This window comes from Podarcis raffonei, chromosome 3 (genome assembly GCF_027172205.1).
Source record: "Podarcis raffonei isolate rPodRaf1 chromosome 3, rPodRaf1.pri, whole genome shotgun sequence".
NCBI lineage: Eukaryota > Metazoa > Chordata > Lepidosauria > Squamata > Lacertidae > Podarcis > Podarcis raffonei.
In genome coordinates, this window is record NC_070604.1 from 5,107,921 (window position 1) to 5,121,245 (window position 13,325).

General features: G+C 44.9%; 1 protein-coding gene across 1 annotated transcript; it reads left to right on the forward strand.

The window, feature by feature from the left end:
* The first annotated feature begins 821 nt into the window (after window positions 1-821).
* On the forward strand, window positions 822-9,807 carry LOC128409900 (cysteine-rich venom protein-like). The gene is made up of 5 exons (XM_053380426.1): window positions 822-1,020; window positions 6,040-6,185; window positions 8,289-8,383; window positions 8,468-8,556; window positions 9,389-9,807. The coding sequence occupies exons 2-5, from the start codon at window positions 6,081-6,083 to the stop codon at window positions 9,397-9,399; spliced, it is 300 nt and encodes a 99-aa protein (XP_053236401.1). The 5' UTR covers window positions 822-1,020; window positions 6,040-6,080; the 3' UTR covers window positions 9,400-9,807.
* Window positions 9,808-13,325: the final 3,518 nt, after the last annotated feature.

Genomic DNA, 13,325 nt, shown 5'->3' on the forward strand with positions numbered 1-13,325 from the left:
TAAGACACCCCCCCCCCCAAATAACACACACATCACACCGAATTTTTCTTTAAGGTTTTTGGCATAATTTTGGCCACAACTTTATTAACATTCATGGATGTGAGTGGTGTTTTGGCATTGGTTAGGACTATCTGTCCCTCCACCTGAGGACAGAACTGACTTCCGGATTCTAGCGAAAGTCAGTGAGGGGAAACAATATTGGGTAGAAAGTGGAGCTGGTTCACCAGACCCTCACCTCTCCCCAAATGCTCCCAGGGGCTTGCGTGGCCCAAGCCCCAAGCCAGGGATTTGGATGAAAGCATGGCAAGCCCCTGGATTCCTTTAACGGAATACCCTTGCAGCAGCAGCATTGGAGGGGCAGGCGCAACCAATCCTTACCCCTCCACCAACCAATGCCTAACTGCAACCTTACAAGTTGAGACGATTTGCTACGCAGTAGGCAAAAACCAAATGGCACCAGCCAATCAGCCAATTGGACAAAATTCCTACCAGGTCCCTGCCCCAAAAGCAGGCCACCCCATGACAGGCATAGCAAGGTCAACACACAAGACGCAAAATAAGGGAGGGTGGGCGGGTGATCCGTTGCACACAGCAAAAGTGAAAGCTCCCATGCTGCGTGCATTGCTTAAAAAACCTCTGTTCCCACTCCCAAAATGGCAACATCAATTTTACCCCTGCAACACAAACTACCAATCCCTGCTGGAGACCATCTATCCTAACCCACTCAGCAACAGAGGGGTGGCTTGGCTGGCCCCAATCGCAACACGTGCTCTCTTTTAATGAGAACACGCTTTGTGTTTTAATGATACATCAACTATGTTGCTGTATTTTAGGCTCATGACAAATGGAAGTGTAATTTTTCAAATCTTAAGAAATCTCTGACACACTCTCCCCCCTCTCTTTTAATGTCAGCAACCCCAAGTGACTGAGATCAATGAAAAGCTGCAGATGGAAATTATTGAAAAAATCAATAATCTTAGGAGGGAGGTGATACCTTCTGCCAGCAACATGCTGAAAATGGTAAGTCCTCACTGTGGCATTGCAAGCAAAGCTTCTTTCCTCCTCTCTTCCATTTTATGGCGTTTGGGACTTAAGTTTGGAAACAGGAGATAATGGACACTGAGCATGTGACATGTTCTCAAACCCGGAAGCCCTGTCAGCTAGGCATGGATTGATCTCAGGGTGACGTGCTTATCCCATATGGAGCACTGTTAGGAATTAAAGCACCATCAGACACTCATTGAATATTCAAAAGCTTTCCTTGTGGAACAGATGATAAAAGTAGAATATGAAAACATATGCTTATCCAAGCACAGCTCCCACTTTCAGCTTTGTGCTCAGCCTGTACTTTGCTATATAGGCCACGCAGTTACTTGAAGAAATCCAGCGTCTGTTTCAGTCTTTCTCTCTGCTCAACTCAGAGAGCCCATTTACTGCTGCACTGCACTGCACTGCTCGCTCGCTCTCTTCATTTAGAGAGACCTCTCTGTCTTCTTCATTCAGAGAAGTAGCATTGACATTGTCCTGCTTGCAATGTTCAGAGAAAATTCGAAACGCTTCTCTCACCGCAGTGTTTATAGCAGCTTGCTAACACAGACATCTTCCTGCACTGTGTCATCACAGTGAGCTCACTCACACAAAATAGAGTCTGTGATGTCATATATCTCATGTGACCAAAGTTGACCAACCACACGAGGGCACAAGAGAACGTACTAGACTGAGCTGTTGATCCAGTCAAAACACAAAGTGCTTTCTGTAAACACGCAGCAATATTCATTTATGCGTTTCCATTTCTGCAAATTAAACTACTGTATTTAACACACTAGCCGGGATGAATGCATGGTGCAAAGTCATGTATGTAGCCCAGCCAGTGTTCTTCTCTTTTTCTACAAAGTGAGTGGGAACACAAGCCAGACACCTTGGGCACATGCTGCAAGTCACACAAGGAGCAGTGCAGGGTTAGCAGCATGTGAAGCGGGATGTGTGTAGCACAGCAGAACTGAGCTTGCTCTGCATCCAAAACTATCCCCCTCTATATATTACAATAAAAAGTTTGTGGATGTTTATTCAAAACTTGCCAAAAAGTCCAGTTCATTTTGTTGCTTCTTCAAATATTTCATAAAAGGTTCCCATTAGTCTTTGAAGTCACAGTTATCCTTATCACGTACAGTGGTGCCCCGCAAGACGAATGCCTCGCAAGACAAAAAACTCGCTAGACGAAAGGGTTTTCCGTTTTTTGAGTCGTTCCGCAAGACGAATTTCCCTATGGGCTTGCTTCACAAGACGAAACGTCTTGCGAGTTCTTGCGAGTTTGTTTCCTTTTTCTTAAAGCCGCTAAGCCGCTAATAGCCGTGCTTCGCAAGACAAAAAAAAACGCAAGACAAAGAGACTCGCGGAACGGATTAATTTCGTCTTGCGAGGCACCACTGTAGTTTGTGTGTCAGTTTTGCCAATTCCGCATAGTCCACCAGTTTTTCTTGCCACAGTTCTTTCGTCGGGATTTCCTCATTCTTCCATCCTTGTGCTATTAAGACTCTTGCCGCCATTGTCGCATACATAAAAATATTTTTTCATTTCTTTGGCAGGTCTTTCCCCACTATGGCTAATAAGAAAGCTTCAGGCTTTTTCACAAATGTTAAATGGAACATTTTCTTTAGCTCATTGTATATCATTTCCCAAAACATTTTGATTTTACTGCAATCCCACCACATATGGTAAAAAGTCCCTTCTATTTCCTTGCATTTCCAGCATAAGTTTGAGCCAGTTTTGTACATTTTCCTTAATTGTACTGGTGTTATGTACCATCTATACATCATTTTCATGTAATTTTCTCTCAATAGAGAACAATCGGTAAATTTTAAATCAATTTCCCATAACCTTTCCCAATCTTCCAGCAAAATATTGTGCCAGCCTTAACAATCTTGATAGCAGATTCACCAGTGTACTGGGGACGGTGGTTCACTGTTTTATGAAACTTTAATCCCCAAACAGCCTTTGAAGTTCCAATTTCTGCTTCTGATGCAGCTTTTTATTGGAGACATGTTGCTTGGTCCCAGCTCCTGCCAACCTAGCAGTTCGAAAGCACGTCAAAGTGCAAGTAGATAAATAGGTACCACTCCGGCGGGAAGGTAAACGGCATTTCCGTGCGTTGCTGTGGTTCACCAGAAGTGGCTTAGTCATGCTGGCCACATGACCTGGAAGCTGCATGCCGGCTCCCTCGGCCAGTAAAGCGAGATGAACTCAGCAACCCCAGAGTCAGCCACGACTGGACCTAAGGGTCAGGGGTCCCTTTACCTTTGCCCTACCCTGGGACCTTACAGCTAACGGTGGGAAATAAATCTTATAAATAGTAGTGGTAGTAGTAATGTATTCTCTCTCTCTCTCTTGTTTACTTTGAAAAGACGTGGAGTGAGAAGGCTGCTGCTAATGCTAAAAAACATGCTTCAAAATGTCAATTTAGAAACAGTCCCGAAGAGGACCGAAAATTGCATAGTAAGTCAACTAGACATCTCTTTTATACTTTCTAAATAAAAAGTCCATGGAGTTTTCTTGGCAGGGATCCTGGAGTGGCTTGCCGGTTCCTGCTCCAGGTGGATCACGTTTAGTCAAAACTCTCCACTATAACCTGTCCGTCTTGGGTGGCCCTGCACTGCATAGCTCATAGCTTCTCTGAGTTATTCAAGCCCCTTTGCCACAACAAGGCAGTGATCCATGAAGGAGTGCTCTGGTCCATGGGGTCACGAAGAGTCGGACATCAGTAAACAACAAATAAAAAGTGTGCTAGCCACCAAGGGGAAACAGTTCTTTGGAGGGGGAGATTTTGAGCAGAAAATGGCCTGAGGGAGAAAGGGGAAGCGACCCCTCACAATAGCTCCTCAATGGCAGGCAGTTACATATCTCCTCACAAGTCACATAGAGTTCCATCCTATGTTCAGGAGGGAGACAAGGGCTGTGTCCCCACTGGGTGTTAATGCATAATGGGCAGGGGACAGATCTGGTTTTTGCACGATTTTGTGCACCCCCCTCTACACATGAGCATTTTCAGTGTTATGCCTCTAAAATAAATCCCAGTGTTTCATCTCCTCAATTCCAATGACTACTCCCTGCCCCCCAGAAGTTCCAGAAATCTGGATCCAAACATAGGCATGTTTGCTAAGGAGACATTTAGACTTCTAGTTTGGTCCTCAGTAACAAAGAAACGAGCTTCTAGCTTCTTGTGTTCTGATCAATGAATGCCGAGACATTGGAATGATTGAGAAGAACTTGGGTAATGGCATCCCCTCCCACACACAATTGTATTTTTAATGGCATTTAATCAAACGTGGCCGCAGTTTAAATACATTAGGTTACTATTTATTAGGTGTGTACACAGGGGGGAAATGAGTTTGGTTCCAGTCTCAGTACTTTAGAAAGGAGTCCAATTCCTCATAGATGGATTCAGGGAACAATTTCGGATTGAGTCAAAGGCTCGCTTTGGTGAAACTTTGGGGCAGCTATCAAGTGGCCGGGAAACAATCAAGACAACATGATATCCCATGAAATAGCTAGAGAGACTCCAAGTTTGCTCAGCTTAGGTGGGTGCACTCTCCTCCCATCGGCTGCTCTGATGGTGCAACCTCGGCTTTTGAATCTCTGAAGCACTCTCAAGCTGTGGGTCCAGCCAGCTCCACTTTGGATCATTTTGGGCAGGACCGGCACCATTTGGGGGGAGGTTCAAATACCGCCAAAGCAGGCAGCTGCAATTTGGTATTTGGGCTTCATCCAAAGTGGATGCATATCTCTACAACAAACTTAGTTGGTCTCTAAGGTGCTACTGGACAATTTTATTTTATTTTTGTCTACAATATATGTAACTTTTGGCTATGGTCTATGGCTGTGTATGCCCTGAAACACAGCTAGCTCATTCTTTCAGTTCAGATTGAAGTCAGTTGAGAGGGGAGGGACTCATTAAAATGCAGTACAGTGGTACCTCTGGTTATGAACTTAATTCGTTCTGGAGGTCAGTTCTTAACCTGAAACTGTTCTTAACCTGAAGCACCACTTTAGCTAATGGGGCCTCCTGCTGCTGCCGCGCCGCTGGAGCACGATTTCTGTTCTCATCCTGAAACAAAGTTTTTAACCCGAGGTACTATTTCTGGGTTAGCAGAGTCTGTAACCTGAAGCGTATGTAACCTGAAGCATATGTAACCTGAGGTACCACTGTATTTCATAAATGCAGCAGGATAAATATGGATTGCAGTCATGTGTATAAAGGTAAAGGTAAAGGGACCCCTGGCCAATAGGTCCAGTCGTGGCCGACTCTGGGGTTGCGGCGCTCATCTCGCTTTATTGGCCGAGAGAGCTGGCATTCAGCTTCCGGGTCATATGGCCAGCACGACTAAGCCGCTTCTGGCGAACCAGAGCAGCGCACAGAAACGCCGTTTACCTTCCCGCCGGAGCGGTACCTATTTATCAACTTGCACTTTGACGTGCTTTCGAACTGCTAGGTTGGCAGGAGCTGGGACGGAGCAACGGGAGCTCACCCTGTCACGGGGATTCGAACCGCCGACCTTCTGATCAGCAAGTCCTAGGCTCTGTGGTTTAACCCACAACGCCACCCGCAACCCAGTCATGTGTATACCCCTTCCCAAACCAGGGATGCAAATGCACTGGAATCAGAGTAAACGGTGGGTGGGTATGCGTGCGCGTGCGCGCACACTCACAACCAAAATGCCTGTACATGTCCAAATTCTAGGGTCAGTTTTGTGGCTAATCTTAACGAATCTGCGCCAAGCAAAACAGAGGGCTCATCCAGACTTGGGCTTATCGTGTGCCTAGAAAGCTGGATCCAAGCTTTTTCCTGCTTGTCCTTTCTAAGCATGGGCTCAAGCGGTTTTGCCATCGCCCCAGGAAAACCCCCACTTTAGCAATAAACAAGAGAAAACCCGATTGATGTTTGCTCCGATTCAGCGGTAAAGATCAGGTGAGGGGTGGGGTGGGGGGTGCATGGGCAAGCCTGGATGAGCCCAGAGTTTGCAACGACATTCCTTCTTCTTGCAGATGTGACCTGCAGTGAGACTCTGTCGCAAACAGAGACCGCCATGCCCTGGGGAGCCATGATCGAGGCCTGGGCCAGCGCACAGAAGTACTTCATATTTGGCAGTTTGCCAGCTGATGCGGAAGGAAGCATTCTTAGCTATACTCAGGTACAAACAGAAACACCCAATGAATCTAGGATGCAAGACGGTCTTTTGGGAATAAAAATAATGTACAGAATATTTTTGGGAATAAAAATAATGTACAGAAGCTGCAGGCTGGTTTCCTACACTTTGCTTCATAATAATAATAATAATAATAATAATAATAATAATAATAATAATAATTTATTTATACCCCACGCATCTGGCTGAGTTTCCCAAGCCACTCTGGGCGGCTCCCAATCGAGTGTTAAAAACAATACAACATTAAATATTAAAAACTTCCCTAAACAGGGCTGCCTTCAGATGTCTTTTAAAAACAGGATAGTTGCTTATTTCCTTGACATCTGAAGGGAGGGTGTTCCACAGGGCGGGTGCCATTACCGAGAAGGCCCTGTGTCTGGTTCCCTGTAACCTCACTTCTCGCAATGAGGGAACCTCCAGAAGGCCCTTGGTGCTGGACCTCAGTGTCCGGGCAGAACGATGGGGGTGGAGATGCTCCTTCAGGTACAGTGGTACCTCGCAAGACGAAAAACTCGCAAGACGAAAGGGTTTTTGGTTTTTTGAGTTGCTTCGCAAGACGAATTTCCCTGTGGGCTTGCTTCGCAAGACGAAAACGTCTTGCAAGTTTGTTTCCTTTTTCTTAAAACTGTTAATACAGTTGCAACTTGACTTCGAGGAGCAACTCATAGCATGCGGTGTGGTAGCCTTTTTTGCCATATCAGTGATTGGGTGACCGTGTTCCATTTCCCCCTCTTCTGTGTTTGATTCAGAAAGGACCGTTCTCTGCCTTGTTCCAGCTCTGCTCTTTCTGCCGAGGGTGTATCATTATTCTGCCCTTTACCGACAATCATGGTGTTCCCATCCACGTTCACCCAGCCACCACTGCTTAAGCACGCTGCATGCTTCTCCCTCCCCTTTTATGTGTTCTCACAGAATCACAGAATTGTAGAGTTGGAAGGGACACTGAGGGTCATCTAGTCAATCTCAACAAAAGCATCCATGACAGATGGCCATTCAACCTCACCTTATGCAAGATTTATTTCTAGACATGATTTATTCATTTGTCCAAATCTTTGGTCTTTTCTCTCACACTGCAACATATCACAATTACGGCATGTTGGATTTTTAATCTTTCAAATTCCAAAAATGAGGTGTGTTAAAAAGTTGTATTGTGACTTGGGAATTCAAAAGATATTTGGGTTAAATTAAGATAATTTAGTTTTGATTGGGAAGTAAAATATGTGTGAAATTGCATAGAAATTGTTAAAAAAAAGATTGCCTGCTTGCAGTTATTATTCCTATATTCTCTCTCTCATTCATAGATAGATAGATAGATAGATAGATAGATAGACACACACACACACACACTTATTTTTATTATTTAGCATTACTTGACATTTCCAGAACATAAAATTAAAATCTCTTGGTTTTTCAAAAGCAGTTTGCGTGCTTCTTCATCAAATGTAGACTTACCAAGCTAAATGTTGTCCAATAAGAAAAATAATAGCAACTTTGAATTCCTCACACCCAAAAACATATTTTTAAGATCCCTCACTGAATAAATTTGCAAAAAGTAAGTTTCATCCCATAAAACGAGGGACCCTAAATTTTCATATGACTCCCAACTCCCATCAAATCACCACCTTTCCTTCCTTCCTTCCTTTTTGTCTCAACAAAGAAACATTACTTAATATTTTAAACCCTATATATCCAAGAACTTTAATGGCAAGGGTATTTTCTTCCTTGCAGAATGGATTTGGCAGTTGAGAATCAGATGTGTTGCTCTGTTGTGTATCTAAAGAAGTGTGATAGTTTTATATGTACGCAGAGAAACAGTGTAAATGTTCAGGACTGAAAATGCATATTTTCTAGGGCTGCCAAATTTGCCGCAATTTTACTCTAGAAAATGGTCTCCGGGCAGAAAAAATGGCTCCCTTTGTAAACGTCCAGGGAAACCCGGGCGTATGGAACCCATATTGGAAATGGGGTTTTTTGCCTTTTCTTTTTAAGTGCAGAAAGTTAATCTTTTCATATCTTAAAGTGCTCAGTGTTCAAATGTAATTCTATATGGTTTCCTGGTTTGATGTGTTTCCCCTCTTATGTCCATAGCTCATTTCGTACAGTTCACATGAAGTTGGATGTGCGCTTGTTCACTGCCCAGAAAGTGCCTCCCCTTATTTCTACCTGTGCCATTTCTGCCCTGGGTAACTATCAGTTTTGAATACAGTGTTCTTAATTTTCCCCCCATGAGAGCCCGCATTTCATGCTCTATGGCTCTGTGATTTCAGCGGGAACATAATCGGCAAACTAGCAGAACCCTACAAAGAAGGCCCATCGTGCGAAGCGTGCCCTGGCAACTGTGAGGATAAACTGTGCAGTAAGTTACTTATATAAAGCAATTTCTCTGGACTCTGAAATTTGTGTTAGATATAGTTAAGCACTCCAGAAACTTTTGTGAATGGAAGGCTAGTGGTCTTTCTAAGAGGCATCTATAGCTGTCTCACCACCCGGTGCTGAGAGCTGCCCTGGGGACTGAATCCCAGCATTTATTTACTGCCACAAATAAGGCTTTATTCGGAATAGACTTTGCAGGGGAGCAGAACTCTAAGCAAGGCCCTTTGGGAGATCATTGTGAATGACCAAATTTCCTAAAATAAACTGGGCCTCTTGACCAGTTAATAAAATAATAATAATAATTAATAATAATAATTTATACCCCGCCCATCTGCCTGGGTTTCCCCAGCCACTCTGGGCAGCTTCCAGCAGAATATTAAAATACAATGATTCATCAAATATTAAAAGTTTCCCTAAACAGGGCTGCCTTCAGATGTCTTTTAAAAATAGGATAGTTGCCTATTTCCTTGACATCTGATGGGAGGGCGTTCCACAGGGCCAGCACCACTACCGAGAAGGCCCTCTGTCTGGTTCCCTGTAACCTCACTTCTCACAGTGAGGGAACCAGCAGAAGACCCTCAGCGCTGGACCTAAGTGTCTGGGCTGAACGATGGAGGTTAAGACTTCTTTAGGTAATTAGTGACCGTCAGTGCCAACGCTGACATAAAAAAGTTTGCATGAAAAAGGATAAATCACCCGGACTGTTGCAGGACTGAAGTCACAGAGTCAAGAGATAGATAAATGGCAGATAAAAGGAGGTGTGTTTTGCTTTCTCCTTTTGTATCTAACTTTTCTTTCTGTTTGATCTATTTCAGCGAACCCATGAAGGCATGTTGATTTTTACGACCGCTGTAAGGAAATGCTAAAACACTTCAACTGTAGTGCGGGAATATTGGCTGAATATTGCCAAGCTGGTTGTCACTGCCAGACAGAAATTATTTAACATGTACACATGAGTACCACAAGGTTAATTTTCAGAGGGTCATTCTTTCATTCTTCACCGAAAAGCATGGAAACTCAGCATTAAAAAGAAACTCTCCCCTCTAAAACTGGTGCATTTGCATGCTATTGATTTTTTTAAAAGAGCATTTGCAAGAATTGTTTGCAAAAAAAGTGACAGAAATATGTCAGCCTCTGTGTTCACTTTGGGTTTAGTTTTATTTTATTTTTTAAAAAAACTATTATGTTTTAGAGAATGCTTCGAATACTTCAAAGCTAAATGTTTAAATATTGCAAATATATTCACTCTCTACCCATCACATTCTAACGTTGCTTTATATTTCAGTTCCACACAAACTGTTTAGAATCTTCTTCAATAAGCTAGAAATTTGTTGTATAACTGCTTCAGATTGTGATTGTAATCATCAGGTGGTATGTTGTGGAACTCAACTTAAGTATAGCATTCCTATTTATTTTATGTTTAAAATTAGAAAGTGGCTGCAATAAACTTTTAAATAAACTATTAGACATTCATTATTAAGTTTAATTTCCTTCTCTCATAGCTTTTCATCGGCTGTAAAAAATGATAGTAATCTTGCAAAATAAATGCATTCTCAAACTTCACTAATGGCTGTCAAAGATTGCTCTTAATTCCCTACTTTTTAAGAACAAAGAATCAAGCATGGGTAAAATCCTGCAGCTAATTAAATGCCAAGCGATGGTATGAGTTATTAGGAGCATAGGGTAAAGGTAAAGGGAACCCTGACCATTAGGTCCAGTCGTGACCGACTCTGGGGTTGCGGCACTCATCTCGCTTTACTGGCCGAGGGAGCCGGCGTACAGCTTCCGGGTCATGTGACCAGCATGACTAAGCCGCTTGTGGCGAACCAGAGCAGCGCACGGAAACGCCGTTTACCTTCCCACCGGAGCGGTACCTATTTATCTACTTGCACTTTGATGTGCTTTTGAACTGCTAGGTTGGCAGGAGCAGGGACCAAGCAACAGGAGCTCACTCCATCGCGGGGATTCGAACCGCCGACCTTCTGATCGGCAAGTCCTAGGCTCTGTGGTTTAACCCACAGCGCCACCCACATCCCTTATTAGGAGCGTGCTGAGTGCCAAATCAAAGAAAAATGGGCCAGAATGGGGCACCATTGCAGCAGTTCTTTAGGGGCTAGGACTTACTGTCAATGGCTTGGTGTTTATGACCCCAGGCACAACTGGAACTCAGACAGGAAGAAAGAAACCACATGAAACTCGTGGTGGGATGCAAAGAAGCCATAAATATTATTGGCTACAACTTCCTAACTGACAAATTACAAACAGAAATAATCAGGTCCAGATTGCATTAACCTGAGAACTCAAGTTTGAAACAGTTGATCCTCTAACAAAAATATGTAACTGGTCCCTAACACCCGTCTCATACCTGAGGATTGGAAAGTGGTCAATGTAACACCAATTATTAGAGCAAATGTGGGAAGGGTGTGGGAGCAGGGCCAGGGCGGGAGAGTGCTAGAGTCCTGTCTAGTCAAATTGCATGGGATCAATTCCAATCTGTTACCTCCGATGATGTGGACAGGCTGCTTGGACGAGTGAAACCAACCACCTGTCTCCTTGATCCTTGCCCATCCTGGCTTATAAAAGCTAGCCGGGAAGGGCTGGCCGATGGGCTTCGTGGGGTGGTGAATGCTTCCCTCCGTGAGGGAGCCTTCCCAGACCCGCTGAAAGAGGTGGTTATTAAACCGCTTCTTAAAAAACCATCTTTAGATGCGGCCACGATGGCCAACTATCGCCCAGTCTCAAATCTTCCATTCTTGGGCAAGGTGATTGAGCGAGTGGTTGCTGAACAACTCCAGGCACGCCTGGAAGAAGCGGACCATTTGGATCCCTTCCAGTCGGGATTCAGGCCTCATCACGGGACTGAAACTGCCTTGGTCGCACTGGTTGATGATCTCCGGCGGTGAGGTGAGAGCTGTTTCCTAGTTCTGCTGGATCTCTCAGCGGCGTTTGATACCATTGACCATAACATCCTTCTGGACCGTCTTGAGGGGCTGGGAGCTGGGGGCACTGTCATACAGTGGTTCTGCTCCTTCCTCCTGGGCCGTGTTCAGAAAGTGGTGGTGGGGGATGAGTGTTCAGACCCCTGGGCTCTCACTTGTGGGGTGCCTCAGGGTTCTGTCCTCTCCCCCATGCTTTTCAACATCTACATGCAGCCGCTGGGAGAGATCATCAGGGGGTTTGGGCTGGGTGTTCATCAGTATGCGGATGATACCCAGCTCTACCTCTCTTTCAAATCAGAACCAGTGAAGGCGGTGACGGTCCTGTGTGAGTGTCTGGAGGCAGTTGGAGGATGGATGGCGGCTAACAGATTGAGATTGAATCCTGACAAGACAGAAGTACTGTTTCTGGGGGACAGGAGGCGGGCAGGTGTGGAGGATTCCCTGGTCCTGAATGGGGTAACTGTGCCCCTGAAGGACCAGGTGCACAGCCTGGGAGTCATTTTGGACTCACATCTGTCCATGGAGGCACAGGTTAAATCCGTGTCCAGGGCAGCTGTGTACCAGCTCCATCTGGTACGCAGGCTGAGACCAAATCTGCCTGCGGACTGCCTTGCCAGAGTGGTGCATGCTCTGGTTATCTCCCGCTTGGACTACTGCAATGCGCTCTACGTGGGGCTACCTTTGAAGGTGACCCGGAAACTACAACTAATCCAGAACGCAGCAGCCAGACTGGTGACTGGGAGCGGCCGCTGAGACCATATAACACCGGTCTTGAAAGACCTACATTGGCTCCCAGTACGTTTCCGAGCACAATTCAAAGTGTTGGTGCTGACCTTTAAAGCCCTAAACGGCCTCGGTCCAGTATACCTGAAGGATCGTCTCCACCCCCATCGTTCTTTCCGGACACTGAGGTCCAGCACCGAGGGCCTTCTGGCGGTTCCCTCACTGCAAGAAGCCAAGTTACAGGGAACCAGGCAGAGGGCCTTCTCGATAGTGGCGCCCTCCCTGTGGAATGCCCTCCCACCAGGTGTCAAAGAGAACAACAACTACCAGACTTTTAGAAGACATCTGAAGACAGCCCTGTTTAGGGATGCTTTTAATGTTTGATGTATCACAGTATTTTAATATTCTTTTGGGAGCCGCCCAGAGTGGCTGGGGAGGCCCAGCCAGATGGGCGGGGTATAAATAATAAATTATTATTATTATTATTATTATTATTATTATTATTATTATTATCATCATCATCCTGGAAATCATGGCAGTTAGCCATGTCCTGTGGAAACTAGTGGAGAGTATTGTTAAGAACAAAAGAACCCCAAGCATATAGAAGAGCAAGACTTGCTGAAGTAGAACCAAGGTCTTACTGACCTTTTAGAGTTGTTTGAGAGTGTCAAGACAGAGGTGATCCACTTAGCATTGTGTATTTAGCCTTCAAAAAGCTTTCAACAAAAGTACGTCACCAAAGACTCCTGAATAAGCTAAGCAGTCATGGGATAAGAGGCAAAGTGGCCCAGGAACGTCCTAAGTAACATGAAGCAGAGAGTAGGAACAATTGCACAGGTCTCCCGGAGAAGGGATGTGGAAAGAAGAGTCCTCCAAAAGTTGGCACTGGCACCTGTGCTTCTTAACTTGTTTGTTAATGTTCTTGAGTTAGAACAGGCATCCCCAACCTGCAGCCCTCCAGATGTTCTGGCCTACAACTCCCATGATCTCTAGCTAACAGGACCAGTGGTCAGGAATGATGGGAACTGTAGTCCAAAACATCTGGAGGGCCGAAGGTTGGGGATGCCTGACTTAGAAGTTACTAGTGAGG